Source organism: Mucor mucedo (genome assembly GCF_025094135.1).
Source record: "Mucor mucedo strain NRRL 3635 chromosome Unknown EV154scaffold_11, whole genome shotgun sequence".
NCBI lineage: Eukaryota > Fungi > Mucoromycota > Mucoromycetes > Mucorales > Mucoraceae > Mucor > Mucor mucedo.
The window spans coordinates 128,669-156,191 of record NW_026252295.1 but is presented as its reverse complement, the minus strand read 5'-3'; the positions used below and the strand labels follow the sequence as shown (position 1 = coordinate 156,191).

General features: G+C 37.7%; 14 protein-coding genes across 14 annotated transcripts; 8 read left to right on the top strand and 6 right to left on the bottom strand.

Moving 5' to 3' along the window:
- Positions 1 to 59: 59 nt before the first annotated feature.
- Positions 60 to 1,634, bottom strand: EV154DRAFT_413440 (uncharacterized protein; the record flags this gene model as incomplete). The annotated part of the gene is made up of 5 exons (XM_051595563.1): positions 60 to 463; positions 517 to 598; positions 665 to 1,045; positions 1,110 to 1,435; positions 1,517 to 1,634. 5 exons carry the CDS (start codon positions 1,632 to 1,634, stop codon positions 60 to 62), a joined length of 1,311 nt encoding a protein of 436 aa, XP_051461747.1.
- Positions 1,635 to 2,070: 436 nt separating this feature from the next.
- On the bottom strand, positions 2,071 to 3,077 carry EV154DRAFT_457862 (uncharacterized protein). Its single transcript, XM_051597427.1, has 2 exons — positions 2,825 to 3,077; positions 2,071 to 2,755 (listed from the first exon to the last, which is right to left on the bottom strand). Exons 1-2 carry the CDS (start codon positions 3,060 to 3,062, stop codon positions 2,130 to 2,132), a joined length of 864 nt encoding a protein of 287 aa, XP_051461746.1. The 5' UTR covers positions 3,063 to 3,077; the 3' UTR covers positions 2,071 to 2,129.
- A 1,716-nt stretch (positions 3,078 to 4,793) lies between these two features.
- On the bottom strand, positions 4,794 to 6,207 carry EV154DRAFT_457860 (HAD-like domain-containing protein). The gene is made up of 4 exons (XM_051597426.1): positions 5,932 to 6,207; positions 5,749 to 5,864; positions 5,450 to 5,696; positions 4,794 to 5,363 (listed from the first exon to the last, which is right to left on the bottom strand). The coding sequence occupies exons 1-4, from the start codon at positions 6,099 to 6,101 to the stop codon at positions 4,991 to 4,993; spliced, it is 906 nt and encodes a 301-aa protein (XP_051461745.1). The 5' UTR covers positions 6,102 to 6,207; the 3' UTR covers positions 4,794 to 4,990.
- An 864-nt stretch (positions 6,208 to 7,071) lies between these two features.
- EV154DRAFT_495636 (uncharacterized protein) lies at positions 7,072 to 8,315 on the top strand. The gene is made up of 2 exons (XM_051600058.1): positions 7,072 to 7,889; positions 7,979 to 8,315. Exons 1-2 carry the CDS (start codon positions 7,229 to 7,231, stop codon positions 8,038 to 8,040), a joined length of 723 nt encoding a protein of 240 aa, XP_051461744.1. The 5' UTR covers positions 7,072 to 7,228; the 3' UTR covers positions 8,041 to 8,315.
- A 101-nt stretch (positions 8,316 to 8,416) lies between these two features.
- On the bottom strand, positions 8,417 to 9,433 carry EV154DRAFT_599248 (uncharacterized protein; the record flags this gene model as incomplete). The annotated part of the gene is made up of 2 exons (XM_051607098.1): positions 8,500 to 9,433; positions 8,417 to 8,425 (listed from the first exon to the last, which is right to left on the bottom strand). The coding sequence occupies exons 1-2, from the start codon at positions 9,286 to 9,288 to the stop codon at positions 8,417 to 8,419; spliced, it is 798 nt and encodes a 265-aa protein (XP_051461743.1). The 5' UTR covers positions 9,289 to 9,433.
- A 1,667-nt stretch (positions 9,434 to 11,100) lies between these two features.
- EV154DRAFT_495633 (uncharacterized protein) lies at positions 11,101 to 13,482 on the top strand. Its single transcript, XM_051600057.1, has 10 exons — positions 11,101 to 11,277; positions 11,333 to 11,524; positions 11,576 to 11,685; positions 11,739 to 11,860; positions 11,932 to 12,006; positions 12,068 to 12,219; positions 12,270 to 12,686; positions 12,741 to 12,934; positions 12,985 to 13,186; positions 13,254 to 13,482. The coding sequence occupies exons 1-10, from the start codon at positions 11,175 to 11,177 to the stop codon at positions 13,388 to 13,390; spliced, it is 1,704 nt and encodes a 567-aa protein (XP_051461742.1). The 5' UTR covers positions 11,101 to 11,174; the 3' UTR covers positions 13,391 to 13,482.
- Positions 13,483 to 14,448, top strand: EV154DRAFT_495630 (uncharacterized protein). The gene is made up of 3 exons (XM_051600056.1): positions 13,483 to 14,030; positions 14,088 to 14,234; positions 14,289 to 14,448. The coding sequence occupies exons 1-3, from the start codon at positions 13,536 to 13,538 to the stop codon at positions 14,382 to 14,384; spliced, it is 738 nt and encodes a 245-aa protein (XP_051461741.1). The 5' UTR covers positions 13,483 to 13,535; the 3' UTR covers positions 14,385 to 14,448.
- A 536-nt stretch (positions 14,449 to 14,984) lies between these two features.
- Positions 14,985 to 15,762, top strand: EV154DRAFT_495628 (ribosomal protein L16p/L10e-domain-containing protein). Its single transcript, XM_051600055.1, has one exon. It carries the CDS (start codon positions 15,016 to 15,018, stop codon positions 15,673 to 15,675), a length of 660 nt encoding a protein of 219 aa, XP_051461740.1. The 5' UTR covers positions 14,985 to 15,015; the 3' UTR covers positions 15,676 to 15,762.
- A 428-nt stretch (positions 15,763 to 16,190) lies between these two features.
- EV154DRAFT_495625 (thioesterase-like superfamily-domain-containing protein) lies at positions 16,191 to 17,422 on the top strand. The gene is made up of 4 exons (XM_051600054.1): positions 16,191 to 16,297; positions 16,359 to 16,391; positions 16,518 to 17,230; positions 17,287 to 17,422. Exons 1-4 carry the CDS (start codon positions 16,208 to 16,210, stop codon positions 17,336 to 17,338), a joined length of 888 nt encoding a protein of 295 aa, XP_051461739.1. The 5' UTR covers positions 16,191 to 16,207; the 3' UTR covers positions 17,339 to 17,422.
- A 1,984-nt stretch (positions 17,423 to 19,406) lies between these two features.
- Positions 19,407 to 20,092, top strand: EV154DRAFT_559425 (uncharacterized protein; the record flags this gene model as incomplete). The annotated part of the gene is made up of 4 exons (XM_051605552.1): positions 19,407 to 19,442; positions 19,502 to 19,545; positions 19,611 to 19,694; positions 19,771 to 20,092. 4 exons carry the CDS (start codon positions 19,407 to 19,409, stop codon positions 20,090 to 20,092), a joined length of 486 nt encoding a protein of 161 aa, XP_051461738.1.
- An 8-nt stretch (positions 20,093 to 20,100) lies between these two features.
- EV154DRAFT_20047 (DNA polymerase alpha/epsilon subunit B-domain-containing protein) lies at positions 20,101 to 22,380 on the bottom strand. The gene is made up of 5 exons (XM_051594334.1): positions 22,066 to 22,380; positions 21,698 to 21,989; positions 21,028 to 21,637; positions 20,422 to 20,972; positions 20,101 to 20,362 (listed from the first exon to the last, which is right to left on the bottom strand). The coding sequence occupies exons 1-5, from the start codon at positions 22,325 to 22,327 to the stop codon at positions 20,110 to 20,112; spliced, it is 1,968 nt and encodes a 655-aa protein (XP_051461737.1). The 5' UTR covers positions 22,328 to 22,380; the 3' UTR covers positions 20,101 to 20,109.
- Positions 22,338 to 24,103, top strand: EV154DRAFT_559423 (S-adenosyl-L-methionine-dependent methyltransferase; the record flags this gene model as incomplete). Its single annotated transcript, XM_051605551.1, has 3 exons — positions 22,338 to 22,395; positions 22,458 to 22,660; positions 22,724 to 24,103. 3 exons carry the CDS (start codon positions 22,338 to 22,340, stop codon positions 24,101 to 24,103), a joined length of 1,641 nt encoding a protein of 546 aa, XP_051461736.1.
- A 100-nt stretch (positions 24,104 to 24,203) lies between these two features.
- EV154DRAFT_559422 (uncharacterized protein) lies at positions 24,204 to 24,954 on the top strand (the record flags this gene model as incomplete). Its single annotated transcript, XM_051605550.1, has 3 exons — positions 24,204 to 24,579; positions 24,649 to 24,709; positions 24,780 to 24,954. The coding sequence occupies 3 exons, from the start codon at positions 24,204 to 24,206 to the stop codon at positions 24,952 to 24,954; spliced, it is 612 nt and encodes a 203-aa protein (XP_051461735.1).
- A 26-nt stretch (positions 24,955 to 24,980) lies between these two features.
- Positions 24,981 to 26,489, bottom strand: EV154DRAFT_559421 (uncharacterized protein; the record flags this gene model as incomplete). The annotated part of the gene is made up of 4 exons (XM_051605549.1): positions 24,981 to 25,982; positions 26,048 to 26,253; positions 26,320 to 26,358; positions 26,423 to 26,489. 4 exons carry the CDS (start codon positions 26,487 to 26,489, stop codon positions 24,981 to 24,983), a joined length of 1,314 nt encoding a protein of 437 aa, XP_051461734.1.
- Between the last annotated feature and the right edge of the window lie 1,034 nt (positions 26,490 to 27,523).

Genomic DNA, 27,523 nt, shown 5'->3' with positions numbered 1-27,523 from the left:
AATCGAAATCTGGGCCAAGTAATTTGAATGTGATCTGGATGAAATTTTTTCATAGTGGTTCAAAGACAACAGCATGGATATAATATGGTCTGTGCGTTTTTGTGTGTGTGTGTGTGTGTTAGAATATAGGAGATTATTCCCCAATAAGGTATATCATTTTTACCTTGTACATCCCCCAGATAAAGTGCAACTTCTTTGCTTAAAGCAGGTCGCGTGCCATCTTCAGGTGCTATTTCACCTCGCTTGATCAATGTCTTGACAACGTCTGTTTTGGAAGAAAGCAATCTTAATAAGCACATCATGCGCTTTCTGCAATAACCAATACGCCGCAGCATATCCGATTGTTCTGATTCTTTCAAGATCAAGACAAGTTCATCAATAGAGTCCACCTCAAATTCAATGGCCCGGATAAGCGGAGCAAATGAGTCCGTGATATCATCCAACAGTCCATAACAAATCCAGTCTATATCATATTAACAACACTATAACTGCACTAAAGAATACATATACACTTACCCGGCGTGACGTTGATATAGTCTTTGAGCTGCTTGATTCTCTTGCGCACATTGTGAGGATGGGACATGGCCTTGAAATGAAACTACATGTAAAAGTATTCTTAGTTTTTTCTTAAAAAGGAAAGTGCACACCAAAAAGTCTCACCTACTGTTATGACGCCCTCTTTTAAGATGATGATATAAATGGCAGAAGGCTGCATGTAATTGGGAGAGAATTCATCTTGTTCGAAACTTCTGAAACACACAAAGTAGTAATTCATAAAGACCTCACATTTCTCACGCTGTTCCTCCATACAGATATCCTCCACGGTCAAAGGATGGATACGAAAGGCTTTACAGAGAGCTCGCATCTCATTGTCTGTCGGATTATGAATATCAATCCAAAAGCAACCTTTCTTCATCATGCCGCTCAATGAATCATCATTGTATTCGGGAATCTCGCTGATAGAACGAGAGTGGATGGTAGATGGTTCGGCGGATGAATAATATGTCACACGGTATTGATCTGCCTCTGTTTTACTTTCCGAGTTCTATAACAGTAGTACAGGATGAGTTCACCATTACCGCATTACCCAAAAAAAAAAAAAAAATTACCATCATTCGATCGCCATACATACTGTATCTTCTGTTACCGTCGGATGCACCCATCGTCGATAATCGACGTCTGTGTTTACCAGGTGTATTTCTGTTCTCGACCAACTCTTTTTTCTCATTGGCGATAAATTCTTCTAGGCTTTCATAATCAATACCGTATTCTTCCTTCTTGTTGGGTGTAGGGAAACACACGTCCACTTCCACAGAGCTCATTCTACAATTACTTGAGGTTTCATTGTCAGAATGATAATTCACAGGTGCTGAATCGTCGTTCATGCTGATCGAAACGTCTTGGTGCATGTCATTAGGAGAATTCACAAAATAACCTGATGGTCTACTATTCTCTTCCTACATGTTTGTATAAGTTGGCATGCATAGTGAAAATTACAAAAAATAAATAACTACACTCACATTGTTAATAGATGAATAACCAGAAGCTCGAGGTCCACCAAAGAACATGTTTAAAGGTTGGTATGAATCGTTGTTGGAATGCTTTTTATGGCTGCGTTTCTTTGACTTGGCCATCTTTGAAAAATAATTTAAAAAAAAAAAAGAAAGAAAAAAAAAATATTACGTTTCTATCTCTCTCCCTATCTATCTTTTCACTCTCATTCTCTCTAGGTCTGTCTGGCTGCCTTTCTCTGCAACAGTCACGACAATGCACTTTGACATGTAACACATCCTTGTTTATCGTTACACACTCTTTAGGGAGAATTACTTTTTTTATTTTTAAGAGTGGATAGCGCGGATGACCACATACATGGTCATGCTATAAAAAAGAAAATTGGCTAAAGGGAGATATGAGACCTCGGTACTTGCAGAGTGAATATACTCTTCTTTATCCACCTGAAGTCTGTCTAAAAAAATATTTGCAAACGCTTCTACAAGTGTGGATGACATTTTATAACGGTTGATGAAATAAGACTACAAAAAAAAAAAAAAAAAAAAAAAAAAATCTCTTGTTTATAAACACAAATGATAATGAACCATTTATAATGCCACATGCATAGTTTTTATTTTTTAAGCTCTTTTGATGCTGATGGTGGTGGGACCATCGATACCCGTGACACGAACATAATCTTCCTCAAAAGCATAACTGCCATTACCCGTTAATGTGACCTTGACACCCTTAGGATACATTTGACTCGAGATGAAGAACTGAGTACTTCCTTGTCCATCAAAATGTGTTACATGCTCTCTTTTACCATAATCAAATGTTTCATTGACCAACTGAGCCGTACAATTTTGTTGAATAGGGGGGAAACCATTCTCCTTGATGAATTTCGCCACCGAGCCTGCACAGAGAGGGATTTGTTGTTGTGTGGATTTTAAGAATGCGGCGGGGATAGAACCAGCTAAATCAATTTGAGTAATGTAACTAATGGCAACACCAGCATCTGTCTTTTGGAGTTTCCAACCCGAGATAAAGAGGTGAGAACGTACACAGCCAGATACATCGGGTAAAGAAGCATCCTTGACAGAGCTCATGACCGAATAGGCAATGTCGTCCGAGGGATTTTCACGTAATGAGACACCAACCATGTCGCGAGGACTAATTGGCCATGGGGTCTTGACTTTGGACCAGAATAAGATTTCATTGGGACTGTACACTTGTTTAAGTTCGGCTACATCAAACTTTTCATCCCCTATTTATCAAATAAATTGGCGTCAGAACCACCTGCATTTCTTTTTCTTAAAAATGTTGCTATACTTACACACTTTACGACAACCAGGTGAGGTGGCAACTGCAGCTACTTGACCTGCTGTAAATGATGTACCGGTAAGAACAGTCTCACCACGCACAATAGGAAAAGCTGAACCATCTGACTTGGTATACAATTTGACGCCATTCTTTTCTTGTGTCAGGTTCCAACCATCCAAGTTACTGGTATATTCTTTCAAAAGATCTAAAGCCTTTCTAATGGTTTCTGCGTGAGGGTTATCAATAGTCATTTTTTCTTATCAAATGTATGTGTGTATAAGAGAGAAAAAGAAAGGATAATGAATTTCTGCCTTTCTATTTATACACATTTATTATTTTATGCGTGTGTAACCATCCATGACGAATTTCCCCCAAAATAGTCTCATATACGCTTAGATTGGGGATCATTTACTTTTTTATTTATTCTTGACACCGTGTAACTCATTTAAAACGCGTATTAAACAGGTAAACAAAAAATAAACAAAAGGTTGTCGGGTTTGTTCTTTCTTTTCCAGACAGACTTTTGTTATTGTTGTTGCGAATCTTGTTCCCCGTGTAAAGCATAAATACAGCACCATCCTCATATAAATCTTGGCATTTATAGTGTGTCATTGAAGACTTCTTTACGGCTGAATTAATATACGCCACTTTAAAAAATAATAATTTTGGCTCGTGTTGAATGCTATCTAAATCCATTGCAAAATGACAGCAAAAGAGAATAATTACAACATGTGATTGTTCCTAAAGGATAAAAAAAAAGATTTCATAGCTATAGTTCAAGTGCGACTCTAACTTGAATTTCACATGAACTAGATGCAGACCAGATTTGGTTACAATAATTAACATAATTATTTCACAAGAAGCAGCAAATGACAAACATATTTTTAATTTATTTAGTACATATACTCAAGTTTAACATCAAGTATAGTGATGGATGCTGCACTTGAGTTTGATCTTTCTCGTGTATATATAATAAACTTTATAATTATGCGTTTAATAAAAGTTTTATCTGGCTTATAAAGAAATAGTGGAACTATATAAAAATAGTTATAAAAAAGACCTAGACGCCATTAGATTAAAAAATTACAAGGAAGAGGTAGCCAAAATGACACTGGGCCAATGACACATCGTACAAATAAGTTGATCCTATTAAAAACCTTAAGCTAACAGAAATGTCACGAGGATTACAGAATTGATAACCAAGTGGGAAAATTCATGATAGCACAATTATAAAGCACAATATATCTCATACAAAGGTGCATTCTCTCAGAAACCATATATGACTCTCTCTAAACACCCAGTGCTTGAATTTAAAATATAAAAAAGAATAGTTGGCTGATCATTTTTGTAAAGTTGACCTCTTGCTTGGATCTTAGAATCGGACCAGCTATGGTTTCTACGTTTTTCTTTTGATCCAATAGATTTATCTGTTTTTTAAACTTGAGAAAACAGTGTATAAAAACAAGCAACAACCACTGTATATGTAGTACTTATCTTTATATTTCTACATGTCCTGTGTATGTTATCTGGGTGAGACAGAGACTTTATTTCAGTGAATTAAGAGCGCAAACAGATACCAAAAGTGTACGTAGTAAAATCACAGAGAGAATGTAGCACATTCTTCAAGAGGGAACTATCTATTTAATTTTTTCAAAACTAGCGTTCTTTTATCTGTTGACTACAATCCACAATGTAACAAAAGTTGTCTCATATCAGTGTGTATAATGATAATAGTGTCTTTGAAGCAACGTACACTGGTGATATTGGACGTATCATAGTCTTGAAAAATATTGTTTTCAATTGTGGAAGACAAATATGGCCATCCTGATGAAATGTGTACGGACAACATGGCACTTATTTATCACGACTATTAACCACATCTTGTATATGAAGCTCAAACTTCAAAATATGAGACTCTATTTACGTTTTACACATTTGACACCATCCTAACATTCCATTTTTTCGATAAGCCTGTCTATAATACTCGAACATGCGAAAATAAAAATGACGGCGTTGTAACCAGCCCTCGTTTGTTTATTACTGGTTGAATACGCGTTTTTTTTATAAAGAAAAATAAGAGGAATACATGGTGTCGATAATAATTTACATGCTGAATGTTCCCTTAGCTACAGTTTAGTGATAAGAGTGGGTATGAGTTTGCAGAGAGTTTGTAAATTTACTATGATTTTTGATCCTTTAACAGTTGTTGTTGTTGTTGTTGCTTCCAATTACCGACACGTTCACGTATCCTTCGTTTCAAATTAAACTGTCTGTACAAAACGATCCTCATATCATCCTTTCTGTCTGTGAGACGAACCAAATTAACTTCTAAGAATCTTCGTAATTCGGATAATTCTGTATCGGATGTGGCTCCTACATAGGCTTCGATGGGTATCAGGTTACTTAGGTTTAAGGATGCTGCATGGGGTGTATTATCCACGAGAAAGGTCTTGCTGAGATCTCGACCCAAAGCACACAAATCCTTGATATAAAGTACTTCCCGTGTGGATCCTGATCGCATACGTATACAGGAATTACGAGTCAGCATATGTCTATTTACACATCAGCTTTTTGTTTCTTGCATGATTTTTTTTTTTTTTTTTTTGATTTGGGTACACACACACACACACACACTTACGTGATGAGATTGTTGTGAGGATCAAGACAGCCACGAGCCATGCGTGCATAATCTTCTCTTCCTGCCGTCCAAACTACTACTTCAAAAGAACTTGCCGCCCAAGTCAAGAACTCAATAACGCCAGGTCGAAGTCTTCCTGCTAGTAAACAGCTGTTACCGTCTTTGGCATAGATCACGTAATCCACTTGTCCTTCATTGTCATGGGTATCGCGGTAGGTGTGTAATAACGTCTCGTCCAAGTCCAATACTAGTAACATAAAGTTTAGTCCATTGAAATTAAATACTAAGTTGTTGTTTACCTAAGGTGGGTTTGTCATCGTCCTTTTTGGGTGGTAAGTGAGGTTTCATGCCTTTAAGTCTCGCATGCATGGAAGGCCAACGAGCCATTAAGGCATCCAAGGTTGAACACTCAAAACTATATTCAAAGAAATTATCAGGAATGCTTCCTTCTATTACTGAAAAGAGAAAAGGCACACACTTACTCGTCTAATTGCTCCAATAATGAATCGACTTTGACAGTGGTTTCTGAAAGATCGGGTTCCTCCAAGGAATCACTTGAACGAGAAATGGTGAGCAAAGGAGGATCTTTGACTAATACGGCTTCATGACTATTTTGATTTAAATTTGCTTGTTGGAATCGAGTCAACACCATTTTTAAAGACAAAAAAGAAAAAAAGGGCACAGATTTTTTTGATTGTTGTGCTGCGTACAGTGCTTTCACCCTCACTTGGACACTTTTTTGAAATCGTTGGTTGGGTTTTAAAATTCAATTGGACATTTTTTTGAGCTTCAATTGGACACAAGGAAGTTGCAACAAGAGCTAAAAACAAAAGATCTGGTTGGCATCCTTTCAGTCACTACAACACTCTAGATATGGTACCAACATTTACTCATACCTGTGCCCTGACGTTTTCGAGGAAGCGTTCCAAGACCATAGGGAACTTGCTGGTCTTGTCTATGTTGGCAAAACCATGAAAGGTGTATTGAAAGAAACAAATTGATGTATATTTGTATATAGTAATAATAAAAAACAGAAATCAGCTCTTATTTATTTTTAGAAATGATACAAATAATAATAAAGGAATATAAAGCATTTTAGTCCCAATGCCAGGAGATGGGGACACGACCCTGCTTGAGATTGGCGATTCTTTTGAAAGCAGCAGGACTTCAATCTAGATTCATATGTATTTAGTCTATCGATATTTACAATGTCATACTCATCCAACTTACCAATATTTCTAGAGCTGCAGTAAGGATGCGGGCAAGTATAGACCACCTTGACACGGACACTATCTTTGGGACATTTGACAGTTATGCGTCTATGAAATCATCTTTTCAATTACTCTCTTTTACCTAATGATTTGTAACCTTCATTTCCAGCCTTGCATCACTTCTATCTTTTGTACGTACCAGTTCAGAGTGCGTCACTCGATAACGGCACAACCGCACAGAACATGATACTACTTGATACAGTACTTTCAAGCTATGAATATAACCACCGTCTCCAGTGTCATAGCCTAGAGCGGACGCACCTTTATGGAAGTCATAGCCTGTTACTAATACTGATTTACACAAGATTACAACTGGTTGCAAAGCAAAGAGATTATTTATTTATTATTATTATTGTCATCAATAAAAGAGTGCACTACTTTTTTTATTTTTTTCCATACAACTATTGACTTTATTGACCACTCTTTTTATCACCCATTCAAATTACTCTTATCAAATGAGAAAGCCATATCCTTACGGCGTTCCTGATGGGAAATCCTTTCAGAAAAAATGTTGAAGACACTCAAAGCTGATATTCTACTCGCTGATGTACCTCTAATTGATTACTCTGATTTTGATAAAGTCATTAGCCAATATTTAAACCAACAAGATTTGGATGATGATCGAGGAGAAGTGTTCAAGGCAATTATAACAGCCTTCAAGACAATATCAGCCAAACACAGAAACATATCGATAAAGAAATACGTAGGAAATGTAAAGGACTACTATTGTTCACACAAAGATCAATTCTTATCTTTGTATACACACAAATTCCAATTGCTTGAAAAAGATAAAGAGAATCAACGCGACGCAGATATTGTAGCAGCTGAAGAGGTCTCAAGGGGTATCTCCCATGGTAGAAAAAGATTAGCGGAACAGCAACCGAACATGAAGCAACCCCAAGAAAAGACTTTGAAAACTAGCACGCCTTCACCTTTGTCATCATCCGTGTCTAGCTCTTCTTGTCGTTCTACTGTACCTTCCTCTCTTTCTATGTCAAGATTCTTAAATCCAGATACCGACACGGCTATCAATATTAATGAAATCAGGAGTAATCTCAAGGAAGAAGCCAAAGCGTTGCATGATATCTTTGCAAGAGGAACTATTCTCGAGCCTGCCCAGTTCAAGCGAATGAGCCTTGGACTATCATCGATTATTGACTTTGGTGATACTGACCAAGATTCACAGAAGACACTGTTAGCTCAAAGATGGGGTCCTCTTTATGAACATTTTAAATCCATTTATCAAACTCGTACGTACCATCTTCCCAAGGGTTTGAAGGTCACATGGGTTTTGTTGTCTGCATTTCGTCTCCAGAATAACTCCACTGTAAAAGCCAAGCAATATATCAGACAGGTGATGGATGCCGAGTATAATAGCAAGGGTCCACATTCCGAGAGTATCAAAATCTTAAAGGCGTTTGATTTCATGCTAGACTTATATGATGAAAATGCATGGATATTCGATGATAAACAAAAAAAGTCTGAAAACGATTTTTTGGCTGTAATCTGGAACCCTCTGTTAAGATCAAAGGTATCCCCAAAACCTTCCAATGATTGAATATTAGCAGGGATTCCAAAAGAAAACCGAGGGAGGGCAATGTACACATATTTTCGATACAAATAAACGGAGCTTGTTTGGCAAGCCAAACCACCAACTTGGAAACCTGTTCCCGACAGCATGCGTATATCTTCAACGTTAATGGTGCTGTTTGTAGATAAATCAACCACGTCTTTTGATTCGATTGATAGCTTAGCAGCGTCATATGCCTTCTTTTTTACAGAGGGGAGTGCGTTTGCTGCTTCGAATGCACCAACATCGATATCATTTCCATCAGAGCTGTTGGCAACGAGTCTCAAATCTATCTTATGACCAATCACTTTGTCCTGATTACTGTACAGGATACTTTTCATAAACTGAGTGTATGGATAGGTGCATTCACCTCCTTTTACCAGAATGATGTTGTTGTGAATATTAGTCCCTCTTGCAAAGATATCATGCAACGTTTTGGCTTCTTCCTTGAGATTACTCCTGATTTCATTAATATTGATAGCCGTGTCGGTATCTGGATCTAAGAATCTTGACATAGAAAGAGAGGAAGGTACAGTAGAACGGCAAGAAGAGCTAGACACGGATGATGACAAAGGTGAAGGTGTGCTAGTTTTCAAAGTCTTTTCTTGGGGTTGATTCATGTTCGGTTGCTGTTCCGCTAATCTTTTTCTACTACGGGAGATACCCCTTGAGACCTCTTCAGCTGCTACAATATCTGCGTCGCGTTGATTCTCTTTATCTTTTTCAAGCAATTGGAATTTGTGTGTATACAAAGATAAGAATTGATCTTTGTGTGAACAATAGTAGTCCTTTACATTTCCTACGTATTTCCTTATCGATATGTTTCTGTGTTTGGCTGATATTGTCTTGAAAGCTGTTATAATTGCCTTGAACACTTCTCCTTGATCATCATCCAAATCTTGTTGCTTTGAATATTGGCTAATGACTTTATCAAAATCAGAGTAATCAATTAGAAGTACATCAGCGAGTAGAATATCAGCTTTGAGTGTCTTCAACATTTTTTCTGAAAGGATTTCCCATCAGGAACGCCATAAGGATATGGCTTTCTCATTTGATAAGAGTAATTTGAATGGGTGATAAAAAGAGTGGTCAATAAAGTCAATAGTTGTATGGAAAAAAATAAAAAAAGTAGCGCACTCTTTTTTCCCGGACCTTGTTCGGGAGCAAGTCCAGGAGTTGGCTTTCGCGACGAAAACAAATAAGCCAGTGAAACTTATATATGGATTAATTCCTCCTCCGCTGTTTCTACAAGCTCTAGCATTAGAATCAATGCCCAGATTGGCCAATCCGGCTCCTCAAATACCTTTACACATTTAACTATTGTCTCCACGCTTTGACTATAGATATACATGTACCTTTGCAATGAACATCAGATAAATAGATAAATACGTTAATATTAATGTATCATTACAATAGAATAAACGTTTAAATTATTTGATATGTTTTCGTGTTTGAATTATTGGCTTTTTTTTTTGTATTGTATTGGCCTCATAAAAAAGCAATTTACTGAACACCAGGAATTATATTGGATATACAGACATCACCAGCACTACGTATACCTCTCATAATAGTACTACTTGTACGTTTTTGATATTCGGCTTTAACCTTGGCAGGCTTATTTATTAGCGGCTCAAGCTCTATTTCGCGTGATATGCCTACAAGAGCATTCCCAGCAGTCGCGCTAAAAAAAACGCTTACTTTTCGGTTTTTTTTTTTCAGGCACACCCAGTTTTTGTCTTGTTTTATTCAATATGGTTTCATCGTTATTATAATTGTTAATATTGTTTATTTTTTTGAAAAGAGGAAAAGGATTCGATTGCTTTTGTCAACTACCGTTTTTTAATTTCAGTAAGAAAAACTTTTATTTTGCGCTTTTTTAACAGAAAAACACATTTTAAGCGCCACTGCTGGGGATGCTCCAAACTGCATTGATCGAGATGCGATTCTTAAGAATGAGAAAGCTTTACATCAATTGATACAGCATTTGAATCAACATATTTGATCAAGAACTGAGTTTGTTCTTCGATCTCAACCGTAGCTAATTTAATTTGGCCTGTAGAAAGTTTCAGTTTGACTGTTCGAAATAAGAATAAGGATTGTGTTGTCTTGCTTCTACATTGTCATTTTGTATACGTATAGAGAGATTTCCCTCGAGCAAAATTTTTTTGTGTATTAAAAGGTCTTTGTATCTGCTTAAGAGAAAATTATTAGATTATGGTGAAAAAGAAAAAGAAAGAAAAAATCAGTGGAGCGATAACCAAGAACCGGTTTATGTCAGGATTTTCATTATACAAAAGAGGGATAGATGTGATTTATAATCGTACAGAGGAAAAACAGACAATATGTTGTCCCTCATATGCATGGCAGATACATAAAAAGTATTTGTTACAAATCATGTATGATTGTAATTAGACATGCATTCAATCCAAGCTAAATATGTAAGGCAAATTTATGTTAGGATGGATTCTTTTCAAAAGTGGCTATGTAAATGAAATATGAATGGTGGAGCATCACTGTAATAATTGTGTCATACATGAGAAGGAGATGTGGGTGTGATCAGTGTCTACTTGATTGGGGAGGTTGTGATGAACGTCACTCCTACATTCATGCTTTTTGTCAGGTTTTAGACTCCGTCCGAGACAAACCCTTTTGTTATTGTGTCACTTTGGAACTTTTATGAAACACAAGAGAGTGATATATAAAACTCTCTCTTGACAGGCATGTAAAAGAGCCAATCACACTTTATCTCGCGTGCTGCCCAAAAAAAATTATTATGTGTAGGGGAATTTTATTTTTATTTTCGTCTTTCTTTTTTTTTTCTTCTTTTTCCTATTTATTATAAAACACGCTGAATAATATAACGCATATATTTTCTCCCGAAAACATGAAAAGATTGAACCCGAACAATTGCTCGGTTGTTATTTTTCATAATCAAGGGGAGGAACTCCAAGAGACACTGGAATTACTACACAAGGTGTTCTCAGATGGTAATAAAAAAAAATATGTTTCCTTGGCTGTCAATTAAGAGAATAAAAAAAACAGTGATTGTGAAAAGTAGACAAGACGAAGTATTGGCAGAGTTGGACGCACAGCAAGCAAAAGATAAAAGGTCCACACTGTTATTGATAGACGCCGAATCATGCCGAATGCCTTCACCGGACGATTGTCCTGATTTGCTCTTGACGGTTGTCCGTCTCTTGATGCAGGATGCGATACGAAATGTGGTGCCCATTGGTAATTTAAGTATATCTATTTATCATGTTTAAAACTCTAAATATCGCATAGTTTGCTCAAGTTTGGATTCCCCTTCGTTTATGATCAAATGCTTAGAACAAGGTGCCGCTGATTTTGTATTAAAACCTTTGTCACAAGATGTGATCAAAACGCTATTCTTAGTAAGTATTTGTTATATGCTTAATGATCAATAAGATAGTAATCATCATGATAGAACGTTACTCGATATCAAGTTAAACGAATAAAAGAGGATTCATCGGCAGTAGAGACGAACAAAGGTCAGATTTGGTCGAAATTTAAGGATCGTCTCAAGGGTGTATTTCTTAAAGAGGATCGGTAAAATGCATGTGGAAATGTAAATTTAATGCTCTACATGTCAAAACGATTTAATCCCTGTTCATTTGTAGATTATCCAAGCTTGTGGCGGATTTCTATACCCCAAAGCCAAGCGTCAGGCGATCATCCATGGCCTCCATGCTGAGGTACGTTATGCGTGTATTGATATAAATGAAGAAAAAGCACATGAACACCTTATTTATATAGTGATCGGAAAGAATACCTGAAATCACAAATTTGTAGTTGGGATTTCCTCCCTTTGGAATTAGACGACAAGGATCTAATACAGGTAGTTTACATGATTCTCGATCAAGTCTTGTGTACGTTTGATCAATTAGATTCATTGCGCGTACCCAGTGGTAAGTTGGATCAAATATTATGCATTTTACGGCACTAAACAAAGATATAGGCGATTTGTACCACTTTATCTTTGACATTTGTAATTCCTACCACAGCGCCAACCCTTACCACAATTTTCGTCATGCTGTGGATGTCTTGCAGGCCAATTATTACTTTTTGTGTCAGATAGGAGCCCTCGAGCCGATGTGTCCCGAGATGGGCGGAAAGAAGGAAAAAGTGGAACATCCGTTGGTACAACTACTAGAGCCATTGGATATATTTGCCTTATTGATGGCCAGTATTGGCCATGATGTTGGTCATCCTGGCGTCAACAACAATTTTATGGTGAACACATCTACTCCGTTAGCCATTCTGTATAATGATCGCTCTGTGCTAGAAAGTTTTCATGCCATGTCCTTTTTTCATTTATTACAGCAGCATTGTTTCAGTAGCCTGACCGATATCCGTGCCAACCCCGAATATGCTAGTACGTCTGTCTCCTTTCTCATTTAATTAGTATACTAATCCTATCTCTGTATAGTATTTCGTAAAATTGTTGTCAATAGTATCCTAGCAACCGACATGAGTATGCATGATGAATATGTCCAAAATATCCAAGAACAAGCACAGCGATTCAAGCGACAAGGGATTGATCTTTCAGACAAGGCGGCGTGTGAAAAGGATAAGATCCTGCTCTGTGGAGCCTTGATTAAATGCGCCGACATTAGTAACTGTGTAAGTTCTTGTATTCAATGGTAATCACAAATAACTAACTGTATGAATAGGCAAGGCCGTTTCCATTGGCCAAGGCATGGGCAAAGATTCTGGCAGAGGAATTTTTTGAGCAAGGTGATCTTGAAAAGGAATTAGGAATGACCGTCTTACCTATTCATCAACGAGGAAAGATTTGTCTAGAAGATTTTCAAATTACCTTTAAAAAATTTGTTGCCTTGAAACTGTTTGAAGCCGTGAGTCAGGTTACTTCACGTAAGTTTATACATCGTTTTTTATCTTTTTCATTTTTTTCATTTTTTGACACATGGTAATACGATAGAAATGCAATTCACAGTGGATGCCATTTATGATAATATTAATCGATGGGAAATCATGAAGACAGAACGGTCATCTCCACTTAACCATATACAACCAGCTCCCGATGGCACTCCTGCACGGCCAAGGCCTGGAATATAACTTATAGAAAAAAAAAAACAAAAAAAAAACTCATTAATTGACTGTACAGAAAGAAACCCCTTTTTTAATTATTTTTCGCAAACCACACACTTTTCTTTTTTTTTCTTCTTAATAAATACACACAATAATTATTTTATAAAAAACGATGTCTGATTCCTATAGTAGAGACGATACACCTCCTGAGCCATCGAGAGCCAGTTCAACTTTTTCGGTGCGATCTATACAATCAAAAAGAGAGCCATCACCTTCTGAATCACAGCGATCGAGAGTCTCCAAACGAGAAGAGTCGTCCAAAAGACGACCAAAGGAAGAAGGCATTGATCTCCAAACACAACCAAGTTCCCAAGTGCCCACCACAAGACGTGCCAACTACACCCATTCTGCCCATGCGAAATTCGTGCAAAAGCAGAAATGGGGTCCCTTGTCTACAGAAACCATGTTAGACGTCAAAAATATCTTGGCCGATGCTTATGAAAATACATTGAATGCGATACCAGGCTCCTCCCAAGATAATTTGGACAGGAGACACAGGGAACATTTGATCTTGTGTGCTAGAAGTATCAATAAAGCCATCAAGCGCTTGTCAGTACCTGGTGAGGTCGATCCTAGCTTATTGGATCCCACCACGCATGAGCTCAAGGTGAGTACAAGCGAGAGATACTTATGGTAGCTTGTGGATTGACTCTGTCGCATGTAGATTCAACATAGGAAGGAGTACAAGGAAAAGAAATTGATGATGGGAAAAGCCATTTTGCAGCAGGAACGATATGAGCAGAATCTGCGGCAAAAGGTGGAACAGCTTGAGCAATTACGAGAAAAAGTACAACAAGAAAAACAGGAATCGGTAAAGAGAAAAAGCATACAATATTGATTTCTTTTCTAACATTTTTTCATATAGATGGGGCAACTGCTAAAGACAGACGTCAATCAAGATTACTTTCAAAGCCTATTAAGAAATCCTAACGGATCCACAAATAGGAACTCCTTCATGTAACCCACAATGTGACATCATATCAAAAATAAATAAACCTGGATTCTCTCTACTCTCTCTCTTTCTCCTCTTAAACAAAAACCTTTTATCATTCTGACATGCCAAAAGACACAAAACTAAAAAAAATAACAAAGAGTCGTTCTAAACTCACAGCCGAGCACAAGAAGTTCTTAAAGAATGCTATTACGCGTACGCCCACGTTGCAGAATACTGTACTTCGAGACAGACTTCTTCGTAAATTTGATGATATCGATTCTATTGATCCTACTACTATCGGTCGATTCCTCAAGAACGAGCTTGGTTTGGAACGTACGAGGATGATCATGACCGAAAAAGAATTTGCTAAATTCATAAAGAAGAAATAATCTTTTTCTTTGATCGTTTTTGTTTATGAATAAACATAACCCTCTTTATTTCTGAATTTTATCACAGAAAAGTATTGTGGTTCATTCTAAATAACACGGATAACATGAACATGAATCAGTGAGAAAAAAAAAGTATCTCACAAAACAGACTGTGACATCGGTCATTCAAACCGATCTCCGCCCTTTAGTGAGAGTTAAAAAAAAAAGGTAACAAGGGGCCTCCCAGCTCAGATACAGACAATTTTTTTTTTTTTTAAACATTAGAAATCATGTTCTCAGCTTTTAGAAAGAGTGCTTTGAGCACCGTCTACAACACTTCTAATGTGGTCAGCAATGTATTTCAAAAGGGAGCAACCAGCGCCATTTTACCTTTAACCACCGTTCGTTTTGCGTCTAACTTCTCACCACGACGTACCAAATACCGTAAAGCACACAAGGGAAAGATCCCCATCCCTACTGGTGGTTCAACCAAGGGTACCACAGTTGAATTTGGTGATTATGGCTTACGAGTCAAGGAAGGTGTGCGTTTGACAGGCCGTCAATTGACTGCTGTTCATAACGCCATTAAGCGTAAAATCAAGCCTGTCAAGGGCTCACAATTATGGATGCGTGTCTTCCCCGATATCCCCGTTTCTAGTAAAGGTAATGAAGTGCGTATGGGTAAGGGTAAAGGTACCTTTGAATACTGGGCCTGTCGTGTCCCCTTGAACAGAATCATTTTCGAAATCAGTGGCATGAGAAAGGAAATCGCTAAAGAAGCTTTCCGTTTGGCTTCTCATAAATTACCCATCAAGGTTGAAATGGTTGAACGTGGTGCTAAACCCGTCGTTGGCTCAGGTTTCGTCGCTCCCACCGTCACACCCATTGCTCAAGAGGTTGTCTCTGCTGCTGCTCCTGCTGCCTCTGCTGCTGCTCCTCCTGCCATCTAATCCTTATTTTTTTTTTCTCTCTCTCTCTCTTTCTATAGACACCCTCTCATTTGTATCATAAAAAATAATAAAAAAAGTATCAAAAAACACGGTGGGGATTGGATCTAGCTGGATGAGTGGGGATCATGGAGAGTTGCCTAGGAGACGTTTATCCTTCAAGAATTAACTTTAAACATATGTAGATGCAAACAAAGCTGTAAGAGTATATATTGGGGCGGTGATACCATGGCTCAGACGTTGGAAACTTTCAAGTTGCATGATAAACTTGTGATACACCTTGCTTTACCTCAAACACGAACATCACTCTGCTACATAAAATGTGAGGAAGAGTAATAAGCATCGATGTACACATAGTGAGGTTTTTGACATCGTGCTGCTTTAAAATCACATGGTGTTTAATAGGTTACACGCATGGTTTTATTGATTAGCAATTTCGATTGTACTGTGGGTAATATCCTATATAAAGTTTGAAACTTAAACCCGGACTTGTTTTTCTTTCTTTTCTTTTATTTCCTTTTCTTTTCTCGATACAATGATAAGTCAATTTGATCAAGCCACAAGCACCTCGTATCTGGGTAAAACAGAGAGAGGAGCACATATATTTACTGGTGTTGCAAGCACTGTAAGTATCACTCTTTTTGTAAAACGCAAACATTGACAATTACCCCCTTTCTTTTCACCAGAGATGGTCTGTAGGTGATGTTCCCAACGTAAGTTCATTATATACATAATCATTCCTTTGTAACCCATCTAAGAAAAACATGTGTGTATTTAGGGTGGTAAGATAACAAAAAGAAACAGCTCACCATCAAGGGGATCTCAACAAGGCTAATTTTGATTTAGGGTATGTGATGGCTATGATGATGGACGGCGTACTCCAACATTTTTCGAAAAAACACCAAACAGACCCGGTAGCACTCAATTGTTTCTTTTTTAACAAGACACTGGGAGGAAATTACATTGTAGAAATTGAAGAGTTGAAAATGAGTGGTAAGGGATATTGTGTCGTGCGTGCTATTCTTAAACAAACCAAGGATCTGGCTGCCTTGGATACCGTCTCTTCGTACCAACCATCACAGTGGATTGATAAAGTACAAGGTGTATTCACTATGGGTAATATGGATGCAGAGGAAGGTGTGACGTATCTCCATAAACACCCCACGCCCCCACCGTTGAATCATCTTGTACCGTATGAGTATATCTTTATGGGCGAATTCGTGGATGCCAAACTGGATACGCATATTCTTCCAGTGGAAGACAGGACGAATCAACCAGAATTGACTCAAGTAATTGGGTTCAAGGATGGCAGAGAGGTGGATTTTAAGAGTATGCCTTATTGGTGTGACATGTTTCTTGCTTTACCTTGGTTAATGGGACCGACTTTTTTGGGTGGCCCGATTTGGTGTCCTACCATGCAACTGGAAATTCAGTTTAAGAAGAAGCCAACCGGAAAAAAGGTCGTTGGACATTTCCTGAGTCGACATATCATTAATGGAAGATTCGATGTCGATGGTGAGGTATGGAATGAGCAAGGAGAAATACTGGCTATTACCAGGTAGGCAGTCTTTTACAATCATAGGTATAGTTTATTCGTACTAAACAATTATCTAGACATCAAAACCTGATTGTACCTTGGAGTCGTAACGTCAAGGCAAAGATTTAACACATTATTTGAAATAAAAATCACTTATTCAGAAGGGAAATGTCATAACTATTTTTGGATCAAGTGATGGTCTACACACATTAAGTCGGCCGTCCATAAGTGTTCACGTCGGTTGACATGCCATATCGTCTGAACTTCGTAGGAGGATCGATTTTTGTTTAACATAAAATATGCTTCAATACCATTACAAGCTACTACTAAAACGCAGTTAGGCAACTAAGTTCTGACTTGCTTGAGGTTTTAGACACTCAGTTCATGGACAGACTGTAAATAGCAGGGGTTGCACTATAAACAGGTGTGATTATATTTGCTTGCTGGTTTTGGCAGTAAGCGGTATAAAGAAATACCTTTGAAAAAAAATACGGAGGTCTAGACATTCCCCTAATTACTTTCTAAAAACTAAACTGCAAGTCATTCAATATTTAAATGTAGTGTATAAACCACAAGAAAATAACTGTGACCAATATGAAAACAAGTTACTGTCTGCCGCCAATATACTATATGATGTGTGGCAACATGCAACCATTTTCTTGAATGAAAATCCAGAAACTTTTGCGCAGTGGTGTTTAAGGAAATAAATTGGATTATATGATTAGATCATCGAAACGTCCAGCAAACTCTTCAAATCAAAGAAGAACTCAAATTTAAGTAACGTTTGACGCTTTAATTGTGTTTTTTTTAAAAAAAAAAATCTTCCTTACAGGTCATGTTATTGAGGACAATATCAATCTTAAAACTAATGGATTCACAGTGATCAAATGTTGCAGAAAAATTAAAACAAACTACACAGAAGACGAAGTCATTAGGTCATTAGGTACAACAGTGTCAGGTTTGCTGAAAAGATCATTAGTGGATGAAATAAATACGTCTGCCAGTGTGTTGAAATGCTTCAGCCTTTCATTTTGTGTGGTGAAAGGTTGCAGCCTTTCCATTTCCTTGTGTTGAAATGCTTCAGCCTTTCATTTTGTGTGGTGAAAAGCTGCAGCCTTTCCATTTCCTTCTGTTGAAATGCTACAGCCTTTCATTTTGTGTGGTGAAAGGCTGCAGCCTTTCTTTTTCCAAGTGTTGAAATACAAGCACCCCCATTTTCGAACGTGATAAGAGTAAACTGGATCGTCAATAAAATTATCCTTCGTCTCAGTAACAGCCCAAGGTAAGCTTTCCAATGTATTCAGAGGCTTACAGTTCGCGTAATGCACAATTTTTTTATGGATTTAATCAAAAGATTGGAAGAAACGAAGAGCTTCTGTTTAGTTGTAATTGATCTACCCGGATTAACTACTAATATGGACGATTTAATTGATCTAATGAGTTAACTACAATTTATATTGCTTATTTGAATAGAACAAGTAGCTTACTTGCGTTTGTAGGGAACATAAAAATTTTAAAAAAAAATCATTATTAAAAATGTTATAAATGCAAGCGATGTACAAGTTTTAGATTGTGAAGATGAGCGAGTTAATCAAGCCTAAACGTCTACACAATTTTGATTGAAACAAAATCTTTATCACAGATCAATAATTAATAGATTTTTATGCATTTACAATTACCAGACATTATAATTCAATAAATGATAACTTAGCAATAAATATTGTGGATACTATATTTTATAGATAAAAAGCCCATCACTAATTTTCCTTTATTGAAGAGTCGTTATTTAAAATAGCAGGATAGGGTTTGTATTCTGATGGATTAAGATGAGTATTGTTTTTATTGATAAAAGAAATGACCTTTTATGATCTTCATAGTAACATATATCTACATAAGTTCCATTTCATCAATTAGTTTGGTGTAATAATATATTTTGTTTTCTCCAGTATATTCAACAGCATAGAACAAGAAAGCTGCTCGTTCTCTTTAAATTATAATCACAATTATTCTTCCCCAAAAGGCAGGATGGTAAATGGTTAGTGAAATACCAGTTTATAGGATGTCAGCATATCCAGCTTACACAAGTCACGCTTTAACGTCATGCGAAAAAGAACCATTTATGGAACTGAGACTCTCTTTTTTATTTTTATTCTTTGCAGCTCTTTTTTATTCTTTTTCTTCACAATTGTTACCATAAATGGGATGCTGTGGTAGTAAAGAAGACCATGAAGATGTAAAAAAAAAAAATTCGTTTCTCGGAAACCAGCAGTGTTTTAACTTTATTTCGTTTAGGATGGTATTCGTGACCCTTTATTGGAAGATTTTGATGTAGACAAGTAAATGGACCCGCACCCTATTCACACTTGGATTAGTTTTTTTTTTTAATTAATTTATAAATTAGCCGAAGAAACTATAGAACACAAGAGCCCATTAATATTCAAAAAGAGCAAGAGTTCTGGAGCAGTATTATTGACCGAACAACGCAGTAACTATTTTTTTTAAAAAAGTAGAGTAAAGCAGCACTTGTAGACTAAAAAAAAAAGTTGTATTTTTCAATAAAGGAACCTCATCGACATTTCCAGTGCACAGACGGATCCTCTGCAAGACACGGATGTGGAAGAACGAGAGAATAAATACCGGCAATTGGTAGAAGGGACGCAACCCAGATTACTCACCCATCCCACCTTGGACAATAATACCAACATGTGGGAGCTTCTCTCACAAGCCAAACCCAACGGAGGAATGACAGACGGTGAAGTGGATTGGCTCTATCAAACAATGGATGAAATCCAAGACGCTTTACAACATATCGTGATTGAACCTGCGGGTGAAATGGTTGTTCATTTAACCATGACAGAGAATAGTTCGATTAAAGCCTATTAAAATCCTTTTTTTTTTATTTATAACTTTTTTAAATCCACTCGGACTCGTGCTTCGTCTTGTGGGTAAAGAATAATACGTGCGTAGGTTCCAGCAGCCTCGTTTTTACAGAGATAGCCAGGATTAATGCAGACTGATCCGTGCAAAGGTTTGATAAAATGTTTGAGTCGAGATGGAAGAATAAGCACATCGGGCGTTGTAGGCAAATGGAAATTTACCATACGATCCGAATCGATATTGTCATCCAGTGCAATAGGTAGCAATGGGTACAAGCTATATTACTGTTATTAAAATCTTTTGTCTCCGCAACATTCTCTGACTTCTTAACTTACGTGTGTTGTTGCAAGACATGCTCCACCAAACGAGTAAATCGGTCGGGTTCCTCGGGGTTTTGGGAAATTTCTTCTTTCCCTAATCGAAAGATGGTATCGACATTGGCCACGGTGATGGAATGTCCATTGACCATAAGTGAGGAGGGATTACCGATTAAATGAAGACGACTGTGACGTAATTCAATGTCTTCAAAGGGAGGTTGCGGGAATAAGTTGTACATGTGTGTAATATCATGGGGATGAGGCATTAAGAATACGGTGGTGTCGGTGCATGTATCTAAAAAGGTTTCTAAACGTTCAATCACTTGTTCGGTCATGATTACCTCAGGATCCACTTCTATCAGTCCAGAGGCAATTTCTGGATGTTGGGCCGAAAGAAACGGTCCGCATAATAGTATGGTATTTGGTTGTTGTGTTTGACACATCTCTAATAAATCTTCTAATGGTTTATAGGCTAAATCGCTGTTCAATGTAAATGGTCCACAGGCAACAATCATATCCAATGTCTTATTTTCCTTAATCTCGTACACATTCCTCTCTGCTACTGGTGGCTACACAATCACTCTTTAGGATCTCTTGAATTAATAAAAATTGCACACGTCTTACCATAAATAACTCTTCCACTTGGAAAATGTTTCCACGATGGTTGATACCCTTGACACCAATGACTTGACCAGGAAACAAGGTATAGGAATGAACCTTTTCCAAGTTCAGGGCAACACGGCCTCCCATACCATAATCGCGTGATGTTTGCAACATGATGGATTTCGGGCTTAGATGAATATCGGCGGCTTCAGAACATACAAGACCAAAGCCGTAGATGGCTTCTTGACAGATACGTGTTGGGTTTCCAAATTCTTCGATATTGTGTGCCTTTTGGATCAAACCACCAATATAATCGATCCGTTCATCCATACTCCCGGCCGTGTCCTTGATTTTTTCAAACATAAAGCGGTAAGGTTGGATAGGTTCCTGTGTATACTCAAATGTTAATTCAGAGTCCATTTCCTCCATCTCACTGTCTTGTTTCGAGGGGAGTGGTAGGTGGCCATTGTATTGTGTATCTGTGACGTGTGTTGCTGCTCTTTGACTGTAAACGGAAGGAACTTGTGACAGAGTAGGTGTAGGTGTCATGGGTGCCGTCATTGTGTTTTGTCGAGGTTGGTATGTAGGTTCTGTCTTTACGGGGACAGGTGCACCAAACATACTGGACATGCTAAAGCATAACATGGGAGTCAATTTATATATACGTACATGTAGAAAAGAAAAGGCTTACAAGTCTTCGGCAGAATTCTCTTGGTCAATAGCATCCATTGCATCAGTTGGGTTAGCAGCATGAATGCCATAGTCGGAAAAATCCAGACCGTTGCCTCGTTTTGTAGCGACTTTGCCCCTAATGGTACGTCGCTGTTTCAAGCCTCGTTCGAATTCACGCTGAAGTGAGTTTTTAAGAATGGCGACGTAATTCAAGGTGGGTTTGAGACTGCATTGAGCAGTAAGAGCAAATGCTTTCCATTTCAAGAGTAATTTGTTTGGTGTCAAAGAGTATAAATTACACATCAATTCCACTAATAAAGGGAGCGAGGAGTTAGTGGGGCATGTGAACACCAACGTATGCAAATACTTTTTTCATGGTTATTTTACATTCTCGCACCACCATTGTGTCATCTTCTGTCAACTGAAAGGCCTGGATAATTTCTGGTTGAATACTCATTTTTTTTTTTTTTATTATTCGGGGTGAGGTTAAAAAAACAGAAAAAACACGTCTATAAAAAAAGAAACCGAGTTTTTTATTTAATGGTGATTCGCGTTTTTTTAAATTGTGGCTGTTGTGACTCGTTTTACCTTGGACCTGTCCTGCAAATCGAAGAAGAAGAAAAAAAAATCTTTCTTTTTGACAACTCATTGTTTATACTATGGCTCACTCTATTTGCACTGATTCACAATACGAACCTTCAGAAATCGATCCTCAAGGTAAATGGAGTATTTTGTATTAATTCTTGACGTACTAATTACGAAAAAAAAAAAATATACAGATCAAGCTTGGGACGATTGGTCCAATGATGAAGAGGAAGAAGAAGAGTCTCAATGTTTATTCTGTCCTCACATTTTCCCTAAAACTATCGAGACTTTCAAACATATTAAAAATGAGCATGGATTTGACTTCCAAGCTGTCAAGCGTGAACTCGGTCTTGATTTCTACAAGTGTATCCGTATGATCAATTATATCCGTGAACAAGTAAGGTCTTTGTTTATCTTTCTAGTATATACTAAAGACTAAAAAAACCGTTTTTTTTTAAAGGTACAAGCACATCCCGAACTCGCTACTTCCAAAGAATTCAAGTTGACAGGATCAGAACCTTTCTGGACCGACGATAAATATTTACAACCTGTATTAGCCGATGACGCTTTATTATTTGCATTTGAAGAATTAGACGACGAGGAAACAGCCGAGCCAGTGGCTGCATTTGCTCCTTTACCTTCGATTGATTTATCTGCAGTAAAGACGAGCACTGAGTTAGAAGCACAATTACTCAAGTTATTGATGGCCACGCAAGAAACCACCGTGAACCTTGAAGGACAATTTGAGGAATACAAGAGCATGGTCAAAAAGACCTTTTTTGACTCGATTGCCAATGAAGGTAACGGAGAGAGCAAATCCGGTGCTGTGATCGATCAAGGCAACTACTATTTCAACGGTTATGCCCAAAATGATATTCACGAACAAATGTTGAAGGATAGAGCACGTACAGAGGCCTACCGTGATTTTGTGTATGAAAATAAGGACGTGTTCAAGGACAAGATTGTGTTGGATGTGGGTTGTGGCACAGGTATCTTATCCATGTTTGCCGCCAAAGCCGGTGCCAAACAAGTGTTTTCTGTGGATAACTCTGCCATTATTGAAAAGGCTAAGTTGAACATCAAGGAAAATGGATTGGATCATATTATTACATGTGTACGTGGTAAAGTGGAAGAAATCGAATTACCCGTACCTCAAGTGGATATCATTATCTCGGAATGGATGGGATATTTCTTGTTGTTTGAAGCCATGTTGGATTCTGTTTTGGTTGCACGTGATCGTTGGTTAGCACCCAATGGTATTATGGCACCCAGTCAAACACGTATCTTGATGGCTGCATTGGATGATGAGGAATTAAAGGATGATAAGGTTAACTTTTGGAATGATGTGTACGGATTCAAGATGAGCGCTATGAAGGAACCTAGTTTGAATGAAGCCGTTGTGGATTTCATCAAACCTAGCAGTGTTGTGTCCACAGTCGTCACCTTGAAGGATTTACCTCTTCAAACAATCACAATCAAGCAATTGGATTTTGTTAGTAAGTTTGAAGTGGAGGTAAAGAAGGATGGTGTGGTGACCGCATTTGGTGGCTGGTTTGATACTTGGTTCACCCGTGATGGACATTCGATTCCTGCTGACCGAGAATCCCAAAAGGTGGAAGGTGAGATCTTTATGACAACCAGTCCATTTGGAGAAGATACACATTGGAAACAAACCACATTCATTTTGGAAAAACCCATCAAGGTCACTCAAGGTACAAAGATCTCGGGTGTCTTCACTTGTCATAAGGGTGCTGAAAACCCTAGAGAATTAGAAGTCGAGATTGAATACTTTGTTAATGGTGAATCCAAAATCCAAAACTTTTTCTTGCAATCCTCATAATAAACTTAGTGTAACACCTGTTGTATATATATATAATACTTGGGAAAAAGTTTTTTTTTTCTTTTCTTTTCTTATCTTTTACTTTATAAACCAGATGAGCATGTACGGTACTGTAGACACTCAAGAAGACGGCGTTGTCTTTGAGGAACAAGTAAAGACATGGAGACATGCGCTTGGAGAGAGGTTAGAGAAAGAGTCGTTTCATATTGCCGTATTATGTCTTGTTTTGCTGGATGCAGCCTGTGTCATTACGCAAATTGTCTATACCTTCTTTCATGAATGCCAAGTGCCAGCCATCTTGGTAGCACATCCTGAGGGAGGTTGGTTCTTGATTGCGTTTGAAATGGCTGAAGTGATTAGTATTATTATTTGTGTGCTTTTCTTGGTGGAATGTACACTTTCTTTAGTAGCGTTTGGGCCTCGGTATTATTTGCCTGGTTGGCCTCACTGGAAATTACACGTCTTTGATGCCACAGGTATATACATAAAAGAGAGAGAGAGAGAGAGAGAGAGAGGTTTTATTCATATAAATGTGTATATATTAGTGATTTTGACAACGTTGGTGCTTGAAGTCGGGTTAAGAGGAAAAGAAAGAGAAGTAGCCGGGTAAGGAAAAGAAAAGACAGGAAGAAAGATGAATAATAATATAAATGTGTTTGAAAAAAAAAAAAAAAAGGCTATTGATTGTGTTTCGTTTATGGCGCGTGGTCAAGGTGGTGGAGGCGGTGATTTTGAGTGTGAGTTTTACGCACCAAGAAGAACTAGATGAGTTAAAGGTCGCTTATGCCGAACTCGAGACGAAATTGAAATTGGAAGAAGAAAAGAACAAGCAACTTTTAAATGAGCTTTAATTATAAATGTATCTTTTATATGTATGTTATAAAGGATTTGTGCCGGTGTTATTACTGCTGCTGCTACTACTACTACTTGTGTTGTAGTTGGACAAGTAAGAGGACGCTAATATAAACATGGGCCTTCTTTTCGGTACCAGACCTTGTTGTGATTGAGACTGTGGTTGTGGTTGTGGTGGCGGTGGAGGTGGAGTAGAGGGTTGATCTTTTTTATTCTTTTTCGCTGGTTCTGTATTTAGAAAGTGCGTCACATCATCCATGTTTTTAAATGTAATTTGGTTCTTTTGTTTAGCAATATCCAGATTGTTCAAGATGGCATCATTCGATGGGTTTGTCGTGGCTGTTCTCTGACGAGCAATACGTAATGCACTATGCGCCAATCTGACATTTTTACTATATCGGATCTTTTTACCGTTGCTGGTTCGTTTCGGTACATTGACTGGTGGTATAAATTCAAGCGGTTGTGGTGAGGAAGCCGTATCAAAGATGGAACTCACAGAGTTATCCAAAAAGCTAAGATCAGGCAATCCATTTAAATCCACCACATCCGTCTGTTTGTCGTTCAAATCCAGTGCGCCAAATGGATCACTGTTGAACATTTGATGGAATAAAGCCATTTCATCCATCGAGGTATCATGTTGTTTATCTTCGGGTGTGGATGGTAATTTCATATTAAGTCCCAAAGAAAAGTCGCCAATGAGCCCGTTTAGTCGTTTGCATTCTAATTCGAGATCAGTGATTTGCTTATGAAGTCTCCCACAATATGCATCACAGTGTGTGCGAACATGTGTGAGAGATCCTACATAAGTGCATCCTTCAGTGGCATAAGGACAGGTATAGGATTGACATTCGTTCTCATGTCGAGGTAAATCTTTTCGTAAAAATGCAACGCATAACGGCATATTGTTGGGACAGTTGATTTCCTGATATAAACACACGTCCATATGATGCTGCATCTCGCCGTGCGTAATATCGGTTGCTGTACATCCATTCTCTGCGTTGGGGCATCTACACGGCTTGTATTCGCACTAGCATTGATGTATATATTAGTTTTAAAATAACAGTCTTCTTTTTATATATATGTGTATAGTACCTCGGAAATATGATTATCAGAAAATAAGCCCTGCCATGGGCACCCATTTTCTGAATAAGCACATTGTATACGTAATCGTCCAATCTGTCTCGTCACAAATTTCGACAGTTGAAAAGTGCTCTTGTCTAGCATAGTGAAGCATAACGGACACGTTGCTTGTCCATACTCGACATGGCTGTGAATACATTTACTACAAAACATGTGGTCTATTCTCATTGAGTCTTTTCTCATTCCATTAAATTTTATCTCTCTTTTTTTTTTTTTTTTTTTACCTTCAGGACAATGCACTTGAATGGGGTCTTCCAGTACATCTAATTCAGTCTTGTTAGTAATTAAAAAAAAGCGTGCCTTCTTTTTCGTTTTCTGTGTATATACCTGTGCATACACCACATAATAATTCTGGACAGGGTTCGTCCAAGAGTAGATTGATCTTTTTGGTCATTAAAATAAGTACAAAAATTAAAGCTGAATAATAATAAAAAAAAAAAAGAAAGAGAAAAAAAAAATCGCGATTCACCCGTATAAGGATATTCTGGAACGCGTCGCGCGGTGGTGACCGTGATTCGAAATTTCAAAGCCCGTCTGTGTTTATGTACAATTTTAATTGCTCTCTGACCAGAAAGCTCAAATTCGTGTATGTAGGGTTTATCTGACTTGCTGTATCTCATTCTTTTTATCTTCAACACCAGATTAAATACAATTATTGATAATTTTATGATTGTTGATGCAAAAAAACTGAGATTTAACTGGGTGATGGTTATTGCTTGAGGTAAGCAATACCATTTAAATTAAGTGTCGGCCTCAGTCTATACATGAATACTGGTGATAGTTCGTGCTTAAAGGTAGATATATGATACTGGAGCTCTAAAGATAAATGTGTGCAATAAAAGACGTGGACCTGGGCTAAATATCACTATCTTTGTAGGCATATATTCATACATCGCTGTGTTTAATGTTATAGCAAACGCTGTTTGAATTTTAATTGGTTGGGATACTCGAGAAATGATAACCACCCAAAATCAGTGGAAACACCATAAAAGAAAGCCTGGTAAAAAAAAAGGGTAAAATCGAAGATCTTGTAGATCATCTGAGGGTCTATCAAAAGACAGATACAGTAGATTACCTGAATCTTCTTGGAGAGGGTCCATTATCAGACAATGCATTGCTTCAGTGCCTCCCACTCATTAGCAGTCAGTATCTCTCTCTTTTTTTTTTTTTTTTTTGCAAACAATTTTCCATGGCAACTAGAGTGATGGCAACGACCCTTTTATTTATTTCTCAGTGAATGATAAAAGAGTAAAAGAGAAAAGCAATGTGCTGGTTTTTGCTTAGGAAGCAGCAGTAGTTACGGTTCGGGTATTTAAAAGGTTTGCGTTCCTGAAAAGAGGGGGCGATTTGGAAGGACGGGAATTGCCGGCTTGAAACTGTGATCAGATGACCCAGTAGAGAAAGCACATGATGCTTTTAGTTTTATTT